Genomic DNA, 21,173 nt, shown 5'->3' with positions numbered 1-21,173 from the left:
GTTGTTTTCAGTTGCAGGCTGTCACCCAAAATTGAAAAAGCCTACCAACATATGAAAGCTTATGCCATAAGACATTTGTTGGCCTTTAAGGTACCACAATGTCCTTTCTTGTTTTTTCTGCAACACACTAATGTGGCTGATTTTCTGAAAACAGCTTACAACAGCCACTCTTGTCATAACACAAGCTCTCTTCAGACATTAGCCAAGTGCAGGTATGTTGGAGTGACAGCATCACTCGCTCCAGCCTGTCCCTGACTAGACATAGCAACATGGTCTGAAGGGGGCTCCTAAGCAAGTTTGCTTGAGCATGCTTACAAGTCCCCCCTGTGGCTGGGAAGCCTGAATGATCCCAAGGACAGGGAGGCTGGTAAGCATGTTCAAGGGAACACATTTGCGAGCCCAATTGTGACCTTGCTGCTGAATGTGGTAAAGTCAGGAGTAGAGGTGGCAAGGTTGTCAGACACAGCGCCATGTCTCCAACACACTTTTACTTTCCTAATATTTGAAGAAAACTATAGTGATTTCTGCACTCCAAGCTGCATGTCTTTTGTTATAAAAAAAAAGATAGTGCCTAAACATGTAAATACAAAAAGATATATTAAACACAGGATAATTTTAACAGGTAAAAGAGAAAAAAGAAGAAAATGTGAATATGTAAATATATATGTAATCAAGAGGACAAAATAAGAAAATTAAATTATCCTTTAAATTACTAAATAGTTTGCAACAGCATATGTGGTTACTTATTTTCTTGTGCCTTATTGCACCAGTACATGGCAAAATTAGATTATTCCACTTAAAAAACAATTACTTGTTTGTTTGTGCCTTTACGCCAACTTATAACATTAGTTAACTTTGCCATGTGGGCTGATTCCCATACCCTAACAAGCCAGTCTTCCAGCATAAGAATCAATGATAACTTCCCATTGTAAACGTGCAGTGGTTAATGTGAGTGGTTAATCTTATCTCAGCAGGTTAAACCCTCTATACATCGGGGGTTCCCTGTATGTTAAATGCAATTGAATTTTAACACACCCTCTACCACCTAGCAGCAATGTTTCATCTGGCCACCACATGACCGTGTGCAGTCAAATAACACCACTCACCACCCATTGTCCTCATCCACATGGTACTTATACCCCTAAAGTGGAACTGGCATCTCAAGAGAGATGGGGGACTAAGACACCTGACCACAATGGGCTGCCCAATGCACATTCTGACAGTGCTTGCTCACAGTGACATGGTCGAGGTCTTGGCCCATCTCTGGGGATGATGCCACTACATCTCTCTCTGCGATCCACTGCTCCAGGTCATCAACTTCTCGCTTCAGCTTGAAGAAGTGGCACATGTGCTCCAGCTTACGCCTGCGCTCCTCAGACTGGTCTTTCAAGCCTGCATACTGCTTGTCTACTTGCCCCTGCAGCCGGATTATCTCCTCCCTGAAAAACACCAAAGGAGGGCATGCCTGAGCCACATCGCCTGCCAAAGGAAGAAAGACACAATCCAGCAGATATGCAGTGGGCTGCGTTTCCAGAGAGCCAAATGACAAGATATGGGATCTATGATGGGTCAGTTGATACCACGCTCCACAGAACTTTTTAAAAATCTCCTCGCTGTTCTTTTCCAAAGCTTTGAGAGACTGGGAAACAGCAGCCAGACATACTTACCCTTCCGGGTGTCCAGCAGAGAGCAGCTTCTGAGCCCAGCTAGCCAGCTGCTTGATGTTTTTCCCGTACTCTTCTATGGACCGCTGCTGGCGAAGGAGTCTCTTCAGCATCACAATGCCGCTCTCTTCATCCTAGGAAAAGAAAACCCCTCCAGTTACTGATGGCATCTTATCCTGCCCCGGAGTGGAGCCAACCCAGAAGTGGCGCATCCTATTTCACTGTGCTGCCCCATCACTGCGCCCCCCCCCACGACCTGGGGATGTGGCAGCGGCTTCCGGCAATATTAGCACCTTTACCTTTGGCTTCTCATCAGTCCCCATATAGAGCTCCTGCTCACTTATCCAGGCCTCTGCTTCACCAGCATCCAAGTAATATCGCTGAGCCTCACTTGCTTCTTCCAGGCGCTGCAACCTCTTTGACGTTTCCTCTTGCAAAGTGCTCCAGGAATCCCTCAGCTGCTTCAGGCGCTCTTCGGTATCCCGGAAGTCTCCATCCCCCTCCGCTCCAGCCAGCATGGCCTCCCCTCTGAAAAGGACGTCCTCAATGCGTGGGGCATGGCCAGCAATTTCTTTCTGCAGCGTCTAGCAAGGGACAGGGGCACTTTTAAGGAGGTTTGGGTAAGATCAAAAACCTATTTGAAGTGAGCTCTTCCCATTTACTGAGTAGTCATTAATAGAGGCTAATGACAACAACGTCTAACATGATGGCAATATTCAGGTCTTGCAGGCTGCTGCAAAGGGAGGCACTTTGGCATCTACCTGCATCCCCACCCACCCTCAGGGAACGCCTTTGGCTCAGGGCTTGTACACACCAAAGTTTAGTGTGGGCTTGGGTCTGCCTGTGTCCCCATTTATGCAGCATCGTCCACACAACATCACTCTCAAATCAAGCTGTAAGGGGAGGAGGCTTGGCAAGGGGGTGAGGCATCTGGCAGAGAGTGGTGAGTAGGCAAAGCTGGAGAGCTCCTGGTACGTGCATATTTGAGAAATCCTCCCACTCCATTTGCTAACAGCTATTATACAGACACCGCTGAACGTTTGGATGTTTGCAGCCACAGCCAAAATCCACCCAGCCAGCCTATGTGTTCATTCCAAAATGCAATTAAATTAAATTGGCCGAGGGGGGGGGGGGGACAACAACAAAACTCAGAGGTGGTGGACAGACTCACCTGCATTTTCTTCGTAAGCATCTGTACTGACAGGAGGTTTGTGCCATGATCAGTGGACTGAGCAAGGGGCAATCGCTCTTGTACCCAAAGCTGGAATACAGAAGAATGACTAAAGTGCAGGTACAGAAAAGTCAGGCTATATATGTGTACACAAGTGGGGTGGGTGGAGGATGAAGTAACACTTGTATCTTGGATCCTGAACATCCTGGAACTCAGACGTTTTGGCTCCTGAACATCGCAACCCGGAAGTGATGGTTCTGGTTTGTGAGCTTTCTTCTGGAACCTGAATGTTCGATGGGGCTTTCACATCTTCTGATTGGCTGCAGGAGCTTCCTGCAGCCAATCAGAAGCCTCAATTTGGTTTTTGAACGTTTTGGAAGTTGAATGGACTTCCAGAATGGATTCCATTTGACTTCCAAGGTACAACTGTATATTACTCTGTTTATCTAACACAGACTGCCTATGTGTCTCATGGGGACCAGTTGTACTGTAACAGAGCCCCCTGCCCTCTAAATTAAAGTAATAAGGTTGACTAGAAGTCCTTCCTAATGGCACATTCAGATGATAGCTCACCAGTTCATCTTCCAGATCCCGGTCCAACTGGTATCGAGCCTTGGTTGTCTCCAGCTCCTTCCTCCTCTTATCCAATGGCTGCAGAAGGTCCTGGAACCTTCTCTCAATGATCTCATGCTTGCCATCTGCTTCATGCAGTTCTCCTCTGGTTAAAGGGGCGTGAGACAGCAAGTCTTCCATCTCTTTCTTCCTCACACTTACTTGCTCATCTAGTCGCTGAAATTAGAAAGCCTCTATTAACACAGCCATCTTGTCAAAATTTATACTTTTGGGGCATAGGCTTTGGGCTTGGTGACATATTTACAAATTTCCAGCCTGACTTTCCTTTCCCATTTCATTTCCTAGAAAAACAAGGACACCCTTTTTATTCACACCTGAGACTGGAGAGACTTGAAGAGAACCATCATGGAAACAGTAATTGAGGAGGGTTGGGCCTTTTTTGGTGAGGGGTAAGAAAATGGTGGTCTCAGCAAAAAATGGAGAGCCCCTGTTCTGACGGCAAAGGTGAAAGAATACACTGGAATCAGGGTGAAAAGGGATTATTGCAGTATCTAAGGTCTTTCCAGGCACATGTCCTAAGCTCTGAGTGCTGGTTGGTTTGGTGTGGTTTTTTTGCCCTGGAGCTTACCCCACGAAAACCCACTCTTTAGCACTCAGTTGGAACAAATGTCAAGTCAGGCTTTCGTGGATTGCTGTTTGCTCCAAATGAACTTTAAAGAGGTGTTTTAACAAGGAAAGTTCTGGAGCAAAAAAAGGGGGGCAGTTCAAAAGCTGGTCACAGCCTTGCCGCACCCCCTAGTGGGGGTAGGGGGATTGTTAACAGATAACTACCCCCACCCCTGCCGCCTAGCAGCAAGGCTTTGCACTGACTTTCCAGATCCCCCTCTCTCCCCCTCGGCAATGGGTAACTGCATTGACTCCTCTCTCCACCCCGGAAGTGGTATTTGACTAAGTTTTTATCAGACTAGACCCACTGAAAATAATGTACCTAATTTAGTCATGTTCATTAATCAGCGAATGCCACCCCCTGTGACTTACTTTCAGGTTCTTCAGTAGGATGTTGACACTGGTGAGATCTTTCCCTTGGGCATCAGATTTCAGCTGCTCCTCCATCTCACTAATCCATGCATCAAGGTCAGCACAGCTCTGTGCATAAAGGTCAGAGCGGTTGGCATCAAACAGGTGCTGAGCCTTCTCATCTGTGGTTGCTTGCAGCTTGTCCCAAAGCTGGTGCAGCTCCTCTAGCCTCTGGCAAACAATGTGTTCGTACTGGGGCTTCTGCTGTGCTAGCTTCTGTCCTTCCTGGAGAGAGGGGATGGGGGGAAGACATGTAAGCACTGAGGACTGGCTAAGAGGAAGACCATCTATTTCTCATCAAGAAAATACAGAGTAAGAAATACAGGGTTGGAAGGAGATGGGTCTTTGTAGTCAGCTACATGCAATGCTCCAAGTGGTTGCAGGCAACACAACATTAGCTGGTGGCTGGATGAGGACAGGATAATGCTCCGAAATATCAGGAGTCACTAAGGTATAGAGACAATGGGAGAAAATTGCTGGGAGAGATGTCACACTACTCCAAGTCTTGCAAGAACTTACCTCATCTACATTCTCTAGCCATCCTTGGTTAGAAGCAAGTTCTGCCATGAAAGACTGGTGCTTCAACCATTTGCTGTGCAGGTTCCGGGCTTCGTCGTAGGATATGTCTTGCGCTGTGAGCATCTTCTCATCAATCCAGGTAGTAAGCTGCAAACAAAGGAAGTTAATTACTGCAAAGGAAGGTTATAGACTTTTGTCAAACTCCCTTAACATTTTGCTAGTACTCGAAGCTAAGTGATAAATGCGGGTAAAATAATTAGCTAAACAAACTCAAGACTGTTTTGCTCATAATGTTACTTAATTCTCTCTCCACCCACCCATTTTATTTCAGCCACTTTTTAATGACTGATTGTGCTTCTCTGAAGTACTTGGAATCATAGGGCTGAGATAGGGAATTTCTTTTTCCTGCTCCAGAGGCTAGGACCTGAAACAATGGATTCAAGTTACAAGAAAAGAGTTTCTGACTAAACATCAGGAATAACTTTTTGACAACTGAAAGGTGCAGTGAGAAGTATTTACTGCTGGCATAATCCAAAGTTATAACCACCATTTGGAGAAGAAGGATAAATGCAGATGCACCTTAGATTAGTGGTAGCAGGCAGGAGTAGTAGGCCTGGCATCCTTACCTCCTGGCAATTCTGTAGGAAGTTCCGCAGCTCATGATTGTCCTTCAGCAGCACCAAGGCCTCTTGAGATTTTGCAATGTTTCTATTGTACCTAGAAACAACAGCAGTGCCATTGTCAAATGGCTATTATTTATTCAATTTATATCCTGCCCTTCCTCCCAATTGTCCGATAGCTTAGCTCAGAGGTTTTCAACCTTTTTGAGTCCACAGCTCCCTTAACCAACTACATTCTTTCTGCAGCAACCTTGTGGGGCTCAGGAGCCCAGTTATGTCACCCCTTGCCTGCGGAGCTGGCAGCCTCTCTCCCTTTTTCAAACACCCTCCCTTGTGGAGTGTTCCCTCAGCCTCCTCTCCTCTCCCCCTCCTTGGTAGTCCTCTGGGCAGCTGCTGCTGCCTTCCCTGGTCTCTGAGTCCCCACCCCAATGGAGGTGCCTCCCAGAGGCGCCATTCACCTGCAGAGCTTATACCCAGGGCTGTTGCAACCATTGGGAGGCAGAGACGTGAGAGGGCATCAGAGGAGGGAGGGAAGGAAAGAGGGGCAGAGGCCAATGTTGCCCGTGGCATCCCTGACCATCATTCAAGGCACCCCAGGGGGCCACAGTGAAAACCACTGGCTAGTATCATAACACATTGGTCCCAGCAACCCAGAGAACCCTGCTACATTTGTCTGTATGTGTGTAAAGCAGCTGCGCACTGTAGATTCCCAATGACAGCCCTTTAGGGAAGGGCTGTAGCTCAGTGGTAGAACCAGCTGCTTTGTATGCAAAAGGTCTCAGGTGTAACCCCTGACATCTCCCCAGGTAGGGCTGGAAGAGACTCCCTGCCTGAAGCCCCGGAGAGCCATTGCCAGTCAGCATAGTCAAAACTGAGCTAGATGAGCTGCTTCCTAAACTCCTGAATCATTTCATATCTCAAGCACAGAGGCAGGAAATAAGAATCACACATCAATGGGGCTCAAGCCTTGTATGTGGTCAAAAACAGAATGCTGCTATGTAGGCTAGAAATGGGACAGCTCGGTCGACAGAGCATGAGACACTTAATCTTAGGGTCGTGGGTTTGAGCCCCACATTGGGGAAAATATTCCTGCATTCCCGGGGGTTGGACTAGATGACCCTTGGGTCCCTTTCCAACTCTTCAATTCTATGATTCTATACAGTAATCACTGCAAGGTAAACAGGGCACAGCACAATAGAGAAACCAGGTATATAATATATATTATATTAATAATTAAAAAATTGTCCAGTAGCATCTTAGAGAACAACTGTTTGTTCTTGGTATAAGCTTTCGTGTGCATGCACACTTCTTCAGATACACTGAAACAGAAGTCACCAGACCCTTATATATAGTGGGAGGGTGGAGTGGGGTTTTTCTCAGGAGGGTAGTAGGAGATGGGTGATTGACTCAATGGGTATGGTAAATCTGTTGACGACTGTTCGACTGCAATTAGTCCTACAGGAAAAAGCAAGGGATAGTATGTGGATGATTAGCGTATGTAATGAGACAGGAATCCAATATCTCTATTAAGACCAGGTCTCTCCATAATTTTCAGTTTAGTGATACAGTTTAGTTGTAATTCAGCAACTTTTCAGTGTATCTGAAGAAGTGTGCATGCACACAAAAGCTTATACCAAGAACAACCTTAGTTGGTCTCTAAGGTGCTACTGGACAATTTTTTTATTTTTACTTTTTTGTATCTTGTAATGTAGGCAAGAGTCCTGAGCTGTCCCGTTGAAACTATTCTACGGAAATTACGGTACCTCTCTTGAATCAGCTGCACTTTCTCCTTGATCTTATCAGAGTAAATATTTCCTTCAGCCACCAGCTTGTTCCCACTGGCCACCAGCCCAGTAATTTTTTCCTCGTTTGCTTCCATAGTAGCAAGGAAATCTTCAAATTTTCGGATAGCAGCCTCTGATGCTTCCAAGGTGTCCGGGGGCTCGATGTGAGCCAGAGTGTATTCCTAAAGCAGATATTGTGGAAGAAAACAAGTCAATTACTCAGAAAAACAGCACAGGAAGTTAAAAAACAACAACTCTCTTCTGCAAGGCCTAAAGCAAATTCTAGTCCACAACAGTCTGCATGTTAGTTTGGCACACTGAAGCCATCATATGCATGTCAGCTAAAGAGAAAGCACTTGAAATGCCTGCATAAAATAGAGCCCAGCTTTTGCAAACTGCTTCTATCAACTTGCCGCTAAGCACAGGATTCGGCTTTCAGCATGCATCAGGAAGACTTGTTTCTCCAATATTTCTCAATATGTGCTGAAATGCAGCTCCTGTACAGGAGAGGGTGCACAGCATGGGCAGGATTTTTTTGTGGCTGCCACATGCCAGCTGACAAGCTTTGTAAGACATCCAAGTGCTCAGATGGCAAATTCCACTACTGCTTCTCTGTAGAGCGCAACACTTACGACACTCAAGCACCAGGATGCAATCTTGAGACACTAATGCAACATACATCAAAGTTATAAGATGCATGTTCCCTGCTGCCATACCTGATTAGTAAGAATGATTTCCACTTGCTTTGCATCTTTAAGAAATTCCTGGAAGCCAAGACACTTGTTGAGGAATTTCTCCCTGCTATCCCACATTTTACATAAGGCATTCCAGCCTGTATCCATGCCCTGAAGCCGCTGCTCTAGCTGCTGATACTCGACATCTGTCTGTCCTTGGGTCACTCTGCCTCCTATCTCCTTGACACTGTGGTAATCATCCTTGTGTTGATCAATTTCTTCCTTAATGGCAGCATGCTGCTGCAGGAGGTGCTCAGCTTCTACCAGTGAGTTGGGCACCTCTTCTGAAGCAACAGCTTTTTGGGCCTTGAAGAGCCATGCCTGGAAGTCATCTAAGTCCTGCAAGAATTTGTGCAGCTTGCTGGCTTCTCCGAGAGAGGCCTCCTGGCTCTGCAACGTATTCTGCAGGTCCAGCCAGACTCCGGTGACAGCTGTCAGTCGACTGTAGATGTCGTCAGCTAGGTCAGGGTGCTCTTCGGCTAGCCGGTGTGCTTCCTGCTGCAGGGACGCAAGCCGGGCTTGGATAGCCGCTAGGTCACGCTCAATGCCATATAACTTCCTCTGCATGGCAATCATGCCTGCCAGGTTTTTGCCAAGGTCCTGCGTAGATTCGATGACACTGGTTTTTTCCAGGATCCATTTCCTTGTCTCCTCGCAATCCACACAGTAATTGTGGAGGCTAAGGGCAAAGTCCACAGCTTTCCGCCTCTGAGCTACCATCTCCTGGAAGACTTTCCATCTAAAAGAAGCAAAGCAAAATGAATGAATGAATGAATCATTGCATTGAATGCAGCAAAGATGTTTTCTTTAGCTCCTTTTTCATGCATCTGTTTTGGTCCTTTTAAGGGGAACTTACCTGGCATTCAGACGCTGCTGACACTGCCTCACACTCACACTGCGTGGATGCCCACTTTCTATTAGTCCAAAGGCAGCTTGATTGACCCCTTCAATCTGAGAAGCCAGGTTGTTCATTTCTTGCTCCAGAATATCAAACCTGAAATCAAGATCAGTTAATTAATTGAAAACTCAAGATGCACAGTGTATAATTTCTAAAGTCCTACTTTGAATGTGTTGTCTTGGTCCTATTCCTCCAAAACCCACTTTGAATTATAGGGTCTCATGCCACATTCAGAAAACACCTAAAATCAGGTATTGGTAGGTCACCAGGGGAAAGGAAATCCAGAGTAAAAAGCCTTTCCCCATGCCCTTGTGGCCCTGAGTCTTGTATACATGGTAATTTTGCTTCCAGTCTATCTTCATATAGTACAGTATTGCAATACAGGAAGACAATGGAGGAGGTTCAGGCTGCTAAGGATTAGGCCTGACACACTGAACCTTGAATTAAGCCCTTCATCTGCACTTTAGTGTTATATTTTTGAGGTTGTTTCATGCAAAAGAAATCATGTTTGCCAGGGTAATGTGTAGTTCTTTACAAAGTGGACTGTAACCCACAAAAACGTGTTGCACAATTACTGTAGATCCTGCAGATGTTCGTTAATTGTCCCAGTTAATGTATGAAGCACTCCCTCCACAACCTTAACTTGTTTAGTTTGAGACAAATGTTCCAGACATCGAACATACACTGCCTAGGGAACAAGCTCAGGCATTTACCTGTGTTGCACGACATCCAGGTCCTCCAAGGTATCAGGAATCTCCATTTGTTCCAACCACTTCTCCTTCTCACTCATCCAAAGCTCACATGCATCTGTCTCGCTGAAAACTTTGTAGAGATCCAAGGCATCCTGCAGCTTCTGCCTACGCAGATCTGCTAGGGACACAACTTCATTGTACATTGCCTGGATGGCCTTCAGTCTGTTCTCAAATCCTGGATCATCCCGAAACTCCGTGGGGAAGTTCTGTGCTTGCCTGTTCAGGTTGTACATGACTCTCTTGTTGTCTGCTACATCATCTAAAAGGTCCCTGTGTTTTTTAACAAGGGCTAGAGTGGAATATTCATCATGCCCCACATCCTCACTCGACACCAGACGATGGGCGTCTTGCAGCCAGGCCATCAAGTCATCCGCATCAACCTGGAACTGGAAGAAGCTCTCAGCATCCTGCAAGTTTTTCTTGTGGAAAGCTGCCAGTTCCTGCAGCTGGGCCCAGAGGGCTTTCACTTCCTCAATCCTTCTGCCGATTTTAAGTGCACCAAAATGATTCTGAGCAATCATAGCTTCTCCCTCTTTGATGGTGTGCTGCAGGTGGGTTTCCTGAACGCGCAGCTCATCCTCGAAAGCCTTGTGCTTCCTCTGCAAGATGAGAACGCTGGTCAGGTCTTTCCCATAATCCAGGGAGGAATAGATCTGATCCTTCTCTTTGATCCAACTTTCAGCTTCATCCAGTTCCCAAAAGAATTTCCAAAGGCGCTTGGACTGCTCCAGGCGAGCTTTCCTTTCCGCAGCCAAAGCCATCAGCTCTCGATGGCACAGCTGCAGGTGGTTCACCCGATCCTGTATCACCTTTGGGTCACAAGGCCGATAACCTGTACAAGCATGTGTGGACAGAAAGCTACTATCAGCAGACATGCACGATGCATTTTCCTTTAAGTCAGAAAAGGGAAAAGGCACAACATCTATAAGGCACTTTCAGGTGGTTTTTTAAAAATGCTAGGGACCAGCCCACCTAACAGGTGGTTAAGTAGCTGTGACATGAAGACAGACAGCTATCGGGGAATAACTATAGTTGTGCTTTCCATTTGTTCATTGATTCTGACAAAAAAGCAAAAGCAGAGATATGTGCTTTGCAGAGCTTCAGAAGGACAATGCACACCATCCCAAAAATAAAAAGGAAACAGAAAAAGGAATTGTTGCTTGAAATGGTGGAGTACAGGTCTGAGTGGAGAAAGTGGCTCTGATGGAATTTGCTACTGAAATTTATTTTAAAATGAGTGCTTGCAAGCTTTAGATGCACAGTGGACAGACTCTAAATAGTTTAAAGTGGACTTTTTAAAAATGGCACATAGACCTAGAGTGTAGGAACTATGTCATTTTTCATTAGTGGCACTCAACAGAGACAGATGAATTTATCAGTTTTGGTTTCTCTCAGTTTTTCATTTTTTTTCCTTCTAAGTTCAGTTCTACAAATTTCCAAACACTTTGTGGAAAACTCATCAGCATTTTAGTGTGAATTTCTCCTAACATATAACATATTTGCTTATTGTGCACATATTTACAAAGCCATGTTCCCTAATAAAATGCATTTTTGTATGTTATTTTCACCAATACAGGCATTTTTGTGCACATTTTGCCCTAGTGCATGCATTTCTTTAAAAAACACCCTTTTTTTTACAAAGTACTTGGCTGAAGAACTGCCTTGAAAAATTGGGGAAAGTTAGAATTCTAAAGGATGGCTACATTTCAACCAGTAGAGGTGAGAATTGCATTTCAGCCACACACAATACATTGACATTCACATCCTGAGTAAATGTAATATTCCCTAAAGAGAAGCACATCTTTTGAGGGAAGACAATGGGACGCAGTACAACAAATGAGCAACAACTGTGCAATTCTTGCACTGAAAATCATTATCTGGAAAAGCCTCCAATATCAGCCAGACTCCACCTCCCAATCCTTCTTTCTACTATCGCACCAGCTAGGGCCAAGAGGTAGCCGCCTGAAACCCCAGGACCCAGCAGTTTTCAAGGCAACAAGTGCTATAGATTCTAGCTGAACTTAAAGGCCCTATTTATGAATTAATTTGTGCACCTTGGACCCGTTTTACTATGAATTCAGACAATTTAAGGTGGAACAGGAGATGGCTGGGATAGCTGCACCGGCAGAGCATGAGACTCATAATCTCAGGGTCGCTGGTTTGAGCCCCACGTTGGGCAAAAGACTCCCGCATTGCAGGGGGTTGGACAAGACAAGCCTCGGGTTCCCTTCCAACTCTATGATTCTAAGAGGACAGAGGCATTTTCCTTAAACCATTTTTTAAAAGGAAGAGGCAAGGATACAGATGGTCTCCCCTCACTCCTTCCCCTTTTATACTTAGGGCTTCTCAACTCAGAAATTATCATTCATCATTCACTCACTCACTCACTCACTCACTCACGGAAGTCATAAAATTCTTCTTGGAAAACAAACACCTACCATCTCCGTTGGCAAATCTAAGGGCAGCTGCACTGACATCACGAACCTTCTCAGCCTGGATGACCATGTCCGCCTCCATCAGTTTATGCTTCTGAAGAAGGTATTCCACTTCCAACAGGTGCTTCCCAAATTCAGGAGACAGGAGTTTAGCCTGCAGAAGCACAAAGGAAGAATGTACCCTTTTCTCTGCCTCTGCAAGGGGCAGGCTACACATTATGTACAGCCACATGTAGTGCAGCCTGATGGCGATTGTTATTTTGAGAAAAGCAGCTTCAGAATGAACTGATTCCGAGCAGAAAAGTAGCAGAAATAAAGCTTAATCCTTTTCCTGCCTGCCATTTCTTCATTCCAAATTACCACACACAGCTTGCCTCCCTAGGGTTTATAATGCTGCATTTTGAACCCGGAGGTGTGTGTGTGTGCAGGGGGGAGTCACTTGGGAAATGGCAGGCAATGGGAGCACAGGATGAGCCTCCACCTCAATTTGCTGGCTTCTTTCTATCAACCTGCAGTATTCCACCCAAGCCCTTCCTTACTTTCATCTCATCTATCCAGTCAATACTGTGCAGCATGTCTTGGAACAGCTGCTGCAGCTTAAGGTTCATCTCCAGCCGCCGCCGCCGGGCCTGCAGCAACTCCAGCAGGTACTCCCAGAGCCGCAGGATGTTGTCCTTGCGAGCATTGATGCGCTTGATGTCGTGGTAATTCTCCATCTCCAGTTCCTTGGCCACTTCCTCTATGGCCTGGACCCGTTCCTTGTAGGCTGCTGTATCGGTTTCAATGGCTTCATGCTTCTTCTTTGCTGCCTCCACAGCTGGCAAGTCATTTCCAAAGTTATCCTGCCCAAATTAAATTCGCCTTTGGTTAGCAACTGTGTGGCGGCATGTTGTCTTTTCTTGTGCATACTATAGAGCAGAGGGTGACGGGGGGTGGGCGTGCCAAATCCCCCAGAAGGGATCTGGGTACCATTTTAAGCTGGTGCCAACAGAGTGCTTGTGTCCCCGCAACATCCACTGCTGTTTCTGATGCCACCAGGCAGATCAGAGACTGGAGCCAGCACACTCCCTGAAGCCACACATTACCTGTGCAACAAGGCGCTGGTTTTCATTAAGCCACGTCTCCCGCATTGCTGCCTTGCGATCAAAGCGCCGGGCGAGCTGCTCCAGCTTCTCCTGCCTAATAAGCTCGTTTCTCAGCACCAGCTCCCGTTCATGCTCCGCCTTCTCCAGCTTCTCCCAGGCCTGTGCAAATGTGTGCACACAGGAGAACGAGAATTCAGTACGCAGGTACAGAATATACAATCAAGAGGCCGCAGCAATTCCTATGTAATGCCGTGTGGCACATTCTACAAAGCATTCCATTCTTATACGGGCTGCACTAACCAACCTCACAGCAGCAAAATGTTGCTTGGCCAGATAAAGAGCTATTGTTCCTCCTTGTATTTTTCTCTAAGGGATTGTTCTCACAACACTTTTCTTGTATATGCAAGTAGCCCTGTTTTTCCCCAGGCACCTGCTCATGTGAACACACACACACACACACACACACACACACGTGTGTGGCGAACTGAACAATAACAGATACTAGTTGGTAACAACTCCTATGGTCCCAGCAAAACTCCCCAACCCCCAAAACCCCACTACACTCATGGAAAGTGCTGCAGACTATATATGTGAAAATGATCCATGTGATTGTCCATGTGAGCATTTATTCAGTGTTGCTAGAATGAATAGGAAAAGTATTGTACAAAGCAGATCTAAGGTACTTGATGGTGTGGGATCACATCCAGCTGTCCCTGTAGCTTCCTCCTTGGTTTCCACCTTAGCTGCTGTTCACCTCTCTAATATTGCTGTATCATTTTTTTGCCATACAGTAGTAGGGATTGAACCGTGGATGTTATGAGTCCAAATTATGTGCCCTGTTACTAACCTAAGGGCCTTTCCCAACCAGCTAAATTAATTAAACAAGAATTTTTTAAAATTCTAGAAGAAAAGTCCTAACACTGAAATTCTCAATATATCACATTTCTGTTAACCATTTTAAGGGACTGCATTAGGTACCCTGTTGATGTCAGACACTAATTTTCCTTCGTGAGGAGTATACACTTTCTGATTATTGGCTCGCATTCTTGACTGGATGGTAAACAGCAAGACTTCCAGGTTCCCCTTCTCCTGAAACCTGCCCAAGAACACAGCAAAAATGAGAAAACATACTTTTAGGTGAAGTAGACACAATGAGCAACACAAGCAATGTCTATTAGTGTCACTGAAATACAGTGTGTTCTGAGTTCAGGCCATAGAAGCTTAATGGTAAAAAGCAGTGAAATAAACTAATCATCTATCCAGAAGTCTAACTTATCAGCGTTTAGGGCAGTTAGTGTAATTTGCATGCAGATAAATAAAAAATAAAAGTATGATGGTGACAAAAGTTCTTTTTAAAAACTGGGACACAAACACCTTATAGCTATTGGGGTTGATTCAAACCTACACATATGCAATAGCGTCTTTGGGATTGTAGCCTCTAAAACGTAACACCAGCACTACGTGGTATCTTTTTCAAGCTACCATCAAGTTGTCATCTTTAAGTTTAGAAACCCTTGGTTAACAGTTATAGAGGGGGAGGCATTTTTCCTTTTCCTCTCTTTGAAACTCAAGGTCAGGGGATCGCTAGGCATTCACAAAGCAACATTTGCCAAATTCCTCCTGTTTGAAAGAAGGAAGGAAGGCAGCAGAACTGCACCAAAAGAACCCACTGAAACTGCATTTTATTTTGGCATCGTAACAAAATGCAATTCAGGGTACATCAACTGCCTTGTTCCCCTTCAGCTTGGCTCCTCACTGTTATTTGTTACAGTATCATTATCATCATCATCACGATGTCCCAATCTGCACAGAAAGCCTCGGATCACAACCGAATGAGTCACAATGCAGATGGGCACAGTTTAAGCTACTGGGGGGGGGGGAATGGTAAACATCAGCAAAAAGAAGGGGGGGGGACATCCTACTTCCAGTTGACAGGTGCTTACTTGGGCGGTTTTTCCACTGTGCGGTATGTACTGAAGGACTGGAGCTGCTGCTGCACGCCTGCCAGAGAATTAGCAAACTTGCGGCTGTTGAGAATGGTAATGGTCTGTTCTATCCACGTCAGCAGGTCTGAAGCCAGTCCACTGTACTTATCAATCATTTTCTCAGTCTCCATCGCATGGTCCATTACCTGAGGAAAGGAATAAACAAAGTGTTGCTCCCCTGGCACCTGCTGCTCAAGGAAATATGTCAAGCCCGTTGTCAGCCTACAGATCCTGCATATGGGAATCTTCAGCACTGTCAACAAGCCTGACATTAGAAATTCTGGGCTGCATGGCAGGCTGGAAGTCTCAGGCCTGTCAGGGAAGATTAACAAAAACCACCTGTCCAGCTGTAAAAGGAAGTGTGAGAATAGCAAGATGCCACCAAATGTTAAGGCAGAGGAACTAAAACTGAGTTATCACACACAAACGCCCTTATGAAGGCTCCTAGGGTTTGATGGCGGGGCAAGGGACATGGGAAAAGCCACTCCCTGGTAGTTAACAGAGAGTCTCTCACCCCTCACAGTTATTTTTCTGTCAGAAGTTTCCACAACCTCTGGCAGTTAGGGCCTAACCAAGATACTAACAGAACAAAGGTGGGTCTATATATGATGATAGGGGCTACCTCAGTTCTCAGTGGCTTGAGTAAACCAGCTGCATTCTGGGAATCAAAGAGTAAAGCGGAATAGGGTTCTTTATACATTTGTTTTTAAATTATTGTAATGCTTTTATGTATTTAATGGATTTTTAAGTAGTTTAGAGACATTTTTGTGGAAAGGGATGGCTATGTCAAATAAACAATAATACAATATTGTTCGTATTCAATAATAACAAGTTCAGACTAGAATAGCTGCAAAGAAGAGCTATTAAATGGACTAGACTATATGTGAAGAAAGCCAGCCTAGCAGAAGAGGAGGTTGAGAGGCGGCAGGGCTGCCATTGCAGCAAATTACTGGCCTTTGTTGCTTATCAGTGATTATGGCTTAGTAGGGAAGTAGTAAAGAAACTGTTTTCTGTGGGCGGAAAGGGGACTTGCCTGCTGTACGGTGGTATTATGTGACCCTTACCTTTCCAACTCTCTTCCCCTCCACAGCAAGCACCTTCATCTTGGAGAAGTAGTGGTAGAAAGCAACTACGTAGGTGATGATGGATTTCTCATCCGGGTTCTCCGTGAAGACATCTGAATAGAAAACAGAATGTCAAGAGAGCGCTACACTGTGCCCAAGAGCTTTGTTTTTCAATTTGTAGCAGAACACCACAATGTAGCAGAACAAGCCACCTCACTGCTCAGCCATCCTCAGATAAGAAAACAATGGAATGCATGGGAGGAAAGATAGAGGCATAAGAACTTGTTTTCCTAAATGGAATAATGCATGTAGCAGCCCTGACTCTCTAATAAACAAACAAAAGCAAAATAATTACAACCTCAACTGTACTGAATTCCATGGGGAGGATATGCGATATGTCGAAAGGAAAAAGGTATGTGCCTTCTAGCAGTACGACAACTTACTGAGGAGCAGGAACACTTCCCACAATTTCTAGGGGTAAGTGTGTCATCTAAACTGGATCATGGGGTTCAGCACCACTGCATTCTGACTTCAAGAAAGCCCTGCTTGGTAATTAATTAGCTGGGCACAAACTCCCTCTCACCTAACCAGGCATGGTGAACTATAGGCCCTGCAAGAAATTTTTAGCACCCTTCCCTACACCCACAAGAAGTTGCTGGTGTAAAAAAAAAGGGGGGGGGAGGGAAAGATTTCATGCACCACCAGCACTGGGAGAACTCTAGAAAGAAGTGAGAGCAACCCGATCCAGTGCCTCCTGTGCATTCAGGTGATGACCAATACCTGAGAATCACTGTACTATATGCCATGTCATTACAGCCCAACACACAGCAAGTGGACGGAGCTGAGCTGAGCTCGTGTGCACTGCCACCCCCCACCCCTTGAAAGCAACACAGCACACTCAGATACACACACCTCGCTCTTCACAGCAAGAGAACTCCACAGTCTACGCAGATTGCAACTGAGCTGACACTCAGCTTCATTGCTTCCACTCCACTTCTGTCACTTGATAGACCGCCTGGACCAGTCCCAGGAAGATCTTCGCTTCTTCCCCTTCCCACCTACCCACCCATCTCCTGGCTACACAGAGGGGACATTTCCCCCAATTCTTTATTACTAAGTTGTTTTTTTAAACACACACACAACAACACAACAACAACAACAACACTGCCCATCCTTGTAGGAGAAACTTATTGTAGAATAAATTTGCATTGCGTGCCCGGCTGCAGAGTCCCCCCATCCTAACTGCCAAGGAGGGAAAATGAATGGACACAACAATGGTCTGGGATTTAATATGGATGGAACTTTATTGAATTCAGACGCCTTGGCATAGGCATTGGGCGTGTATCCCTCTCAGCCCCCACACTGGGGAACTGAAGCATTACAGGGTCTACTCGGGGGTGGATCCATTGCAAAACGCAGGTTTACGTGGATGGCCCCCCAACGCTGAGGGAAGCTCTATGGTCCACTGGCCCTATGCAACTGGCTCTTTGGACAGAGACTTCCCTCCAGACCCCTCTAATAGGGTACCCTGTTTTCGCCACTGCAGAGAACCACTTCACCACCACCACCACCCAATTGGATGAAGACTATAGGATTCCGCCCAAGGCCTAAACCGCCAAAGTTGTGACTAGTGCTAAGGGGATGTTTTTTTTAATGCACCCCATAGCTTTCAAACCAGGAGGAATCTGTGGTCCTCTCTGCTGACTACAACTCCCATCACTCCTAACCATTAGCTATGCTGGCTTTACAGAGAAACATTCATGGAACACAACTGGAGGAATGACTTCCACCAAGTACTTTTTCATACTGCATGCAGCGTGGATGATTTGTGTCTCTGTGCAGGGCTTAAATTTGGACTTTATAGCTTTCCTTTCTATTTTAAAACAATCAGACTGAATGTGGCTCATAAATAAAAATATAGGAAAGAAGGAAAACAACCTGAACAACAAAACACACATAACACATCATAATGAAACCCATGATCAGGAACAGCAGACTAAAAATACAGCATCAAAGGCTCTGATTAAAAAATGCATGCACAAGAATGCAGAAAGATTTAGAATCAAGGAATCATGGAGTTGGGAGGGACCGCGAGGGTCCTTTAGTCCACTCCTCTGCAAGGCAGGAATCTTTGGCCCAACATGGGACTTGAACCCACGACACTGAGATGAGGAGTCCCGTGCTCTGCTGACTGAGCTATCCCTGTAACTCCCTTTCATTTCAGAGCAATGCAGCAACAGAAGAGCTTTCTGGTGGATTGTGCTGTGAGAGAGCTTACAGCTGCAAAAAAAACCTCAGAGCTTTGCATCCACCTTTATGTATACATAACTTCATGATATTCTATAGTCAGACATTCTGCAGCCAATTCAGAGGCTTCCTCAGGTGAACCACCATTTCCTCAGCACTTACGGACACTTCTTCTGTATAATTCTCATCTGCCTCGTCAGCTCAATTCTCAATTTAAAAAGGGCAGGCACAGAGCCAAACAAACTCACCTTCTGGGTCAAGAAGCTGGGTGATGCCAAGTTGCCGTTCCGCCACAATGAAAGCATGCTCCAAGTTGTGCCTGGCGTTCGAGTGCTTCAGCTTTTCAAAGTCAATCAAGTCAGGCCTAAAAATTAAGAGGACAGTGGGAAAGTTAAAGCACGCAGTATGGTAGGCCAACTTGACCATGCAAAAGGAAGTGAAAGCTAAGTTTACCAGTGAGGCTTGCAACAAAATGCAGCAGTGTGGTCTGCTCCTCTTCGGTGTCTCTGTCAGTGAGATATTCCATTCTGTTCCTCCTCACACACAATATCTCCCTCCTCCCCAACATTCAGAGTTATATTCAACTAACTTTTATTCAGAATAGACCCATGGGAATTCATGGCCACAAATAACCTAGGACTTTTCATTTCAATGGGTCTACTCTGAGTAAAAAGTTGGTTGAATGCAAGTCTATTTCAGCATTCCACGACTGCTGGGCATGCTCAGTCCTCATTGGCCTCGTTCTTTTGTGTTCATGGATCATGACGTTTTGGACACATAAGAAATGACACTCACCTCCAAATAGCAAGAATGATAACTGAGACTTATAGCAGACTAGTGGAGGAAAGGAGGCAGAGTTCATAGAGCAAAGATGAGGCCAAATGTGTGCACATACACTCATCATTACTAGGCTAGCTCAGACACACCAGCAAAACATTCAGGTGTCCATCAACCCACTGCACTTAAGCTCTCTGAAGGGCTTGTCCCCAGTCCTTACCTGTGCTTGTGAATAAGGGCATTGAATGCCAAGCCATCCTTCCAGCTGGATGTAAAATTGGTGACATTAACATGGGGATAGCTGCGTTACAAAGGGAAATAGCAGGGAAGACAAAAGGATTTATAATTCAGTCCAAGAGTTTACAAAACGGTAATCCAATTACAGACATTATTTTATATGAGGAAAAGCTTTTCTTTAAAAGAGAAAACAACCAATGCACAATTCGATTGGCACAAGTTACATTTTTGAGCCACATCTTGTACTTTGGAAAACACCAGAATTAACTTTTAATTAAAAGGCAGATGTGGGAAATGCTAACAGGCACAGTTTGCATTTCAAAGTGCAGGTGCTGCTCCATAAAAAGAAGGATGTTTGGTCTGGATGGACAATTCTGATCATCCAGGTTTGGGGTAGCCAACATGGTTACCTTCGGATGTTGCTGGACTCCAGTTCCCATCAGCACCAGTTAGCATGGCCAATGGTCGGGTATGATGGGAGTTGTAGTCCAACAACTTCTGGAAGGCACCATGTTGGTAGCTCCTGAATTCTGCTCTAAGACCAGCAAAGACCAATTAGCATTCCATGGGATGGACAAGCTCAGCCTTCCTTAACCTGGTGCCTTCTACTTGCTTTTTAGCCCCAACCAACACAGCTAGGGATAACGGGAGTTGTAGCTCAGAATATCTGAAGGTTGGGGGAATGCTGACTGTGGCCCACAGGCTGTTTCCATCCTTTCTAGCTATTTCCTTCTATGCACTCCAAAAATGCACAAAGATATATGCTCCATTAATCATACTGGAAGCAGATTTCCCATTTTAAAACAATATAATAATGATGAGGCTCAGAGGGGCTACTCCTGCAATTGATTCTCCTCACTGTGAAAACAGAAATGTTCTGGCTCCTAGTTTCATCTGCACTGAGACAGTCATGTCAAGGTCAACATATCATGGGATGCTTGGGCTTTTTGCACCCTCCTGAAGCAGATTTTCAAGCATATAAAGTGATAAATAAAAAAGCCCTATAGAGAATTCTCCATGCATTATCAGTCTACCCACAAATGACTCAGTTCATTGCACTTGAAACAAGACGTCAGCATGTGCAGTGCCTACATTACAGACAGAGCTGGAAGAACAGGCCCCCAGAGATGCCCTGCCTGGGATTCTTGCTCCCCTCCACTGCGAGAATTTGTATACCCACCAAAGTGCAATGTTGGAAGACACTTTAAATATTTTCACCTTGTCCCAAACATAGGACAATCCAAAAGAGATTCCTTCAAAAATATAAGGAATCAATTACAAGGCCTAAGCCTTCATAAATAGCGAAAGATACCAGGGTAATAATGGTGGAGGGGAGAGAAGCTGTGCTTGGATTCTTTACAAAGAATGGGGTCGTTGTGGCACAAAGGAGAATATTATGAGGACAATTATAAAAACAGTCACATGTCCCATTTTAAAACAACCTTATGACACAGCCCTGAAAGATCTCTGTCCTTTGTGGTATACTTTGATGGAGAGATTTAGTTATATCATTGGTAAGAACTGAGTAGGAACATGGCCCAACATCATGGT

At 45.2% G+C, this 21,173-nt stretch overlaps 1 protein-coding gene across 5 annotated transcripts in view; it reads right to left on the bottom strand.

Annotated features, from left to right (window-relative positions):
• Positions 1–21,173, bottom strand: part of SPTB (spectrin beta, erythrocytic) — a 94,595-nt gene that overhangs the window by 26,585 nt on the left and 46,837 nt on the right. For all 5 annotated transcript variants that reach the window (XM_028740433.2, XM_077933637.1, XM_028740379.2 and 2 more), the window contains 20 exons: positions 19,606–19,686; positions 18,857–18,972; positions 16,362–16,474; positions 15,256–15,443; positions 14,291–14,408; positions 13,313–13,471; positions 12,767–13,069; positions 12,231–12,381; positions 9,754–10,624; positions 8,999–9,136; positions 8,125–8,881; positions 7,388–7,590; positions 5,631–5,721; positions 5,005–5,151; positions 4,447–4,710; positions 3,409–3,624; positions 2,836–2,925; positions 1,964–2,248; positions 1,668–1,798; positions 1,235–1,439 (listed from right to left, as the gene is read on the bottom strand). In XM_028740433.2, the coding sequence (XP_028596266.2) occupies positions 1,235–1,439; positions 1,668–1,798; positions 1,964–2,248; positions 2,836–2,925; positions 3,409–3,624; positions 4,447–4,710; positions 5,005–5,151; positions 5,631–5,721; positions 7,388–7,590; positions 8,125–8,881; positions 8,999–9,136; positions 9,754–10,624; positions 12,231–12,381; positions 12,767–13,069; positions 13,313–13,471; positions 14,291–14,408; positions 15,256–15,443; positions 16,362–16,474; positions 18,857–18,972; positions 19,606–19,686 (4,627 nt within the window). The remainder of the gene's footprint in view (positions 1–1,234; positions 1,440–1,667; positions 1,799–1,963; positions 2,249–2,835; positions 2,926–3,408; positions 3,625–4,446; positions 4,711–5,004; positions 5,152–5,630; positions 5,722–7,387; positions 7,591–8,124; positions 8,882–8,998; positions 9,137–9,753; positions 10,625–12,230; positions 12,382–12,766; positions 13,070–13,312; positions 13,472–14,290; positions 14,409–15,255; positions 15,444–16,361; positions 16,475–18,856; positions 18,973–19,605; positions 19,687–21,173) is intronic.

The sequence above is a fragment of the Podarcis muralis genome, chromosome 1, assembly GCF_964188315.1.
Source record: "Podarcis muralis chromosome 1, rPodMur119.hap1.1, whole genome shotgun sequence".
Taxonomy (NCBI): Eukaryota; Metazoa; Chordata; class Lepidosauria; order Squamata; family Lacertidae; genus Podarcis; species Podarcis muralis.
This window is presented reverse-complemented; position numbering and strand designations above follow the sequence as displayed.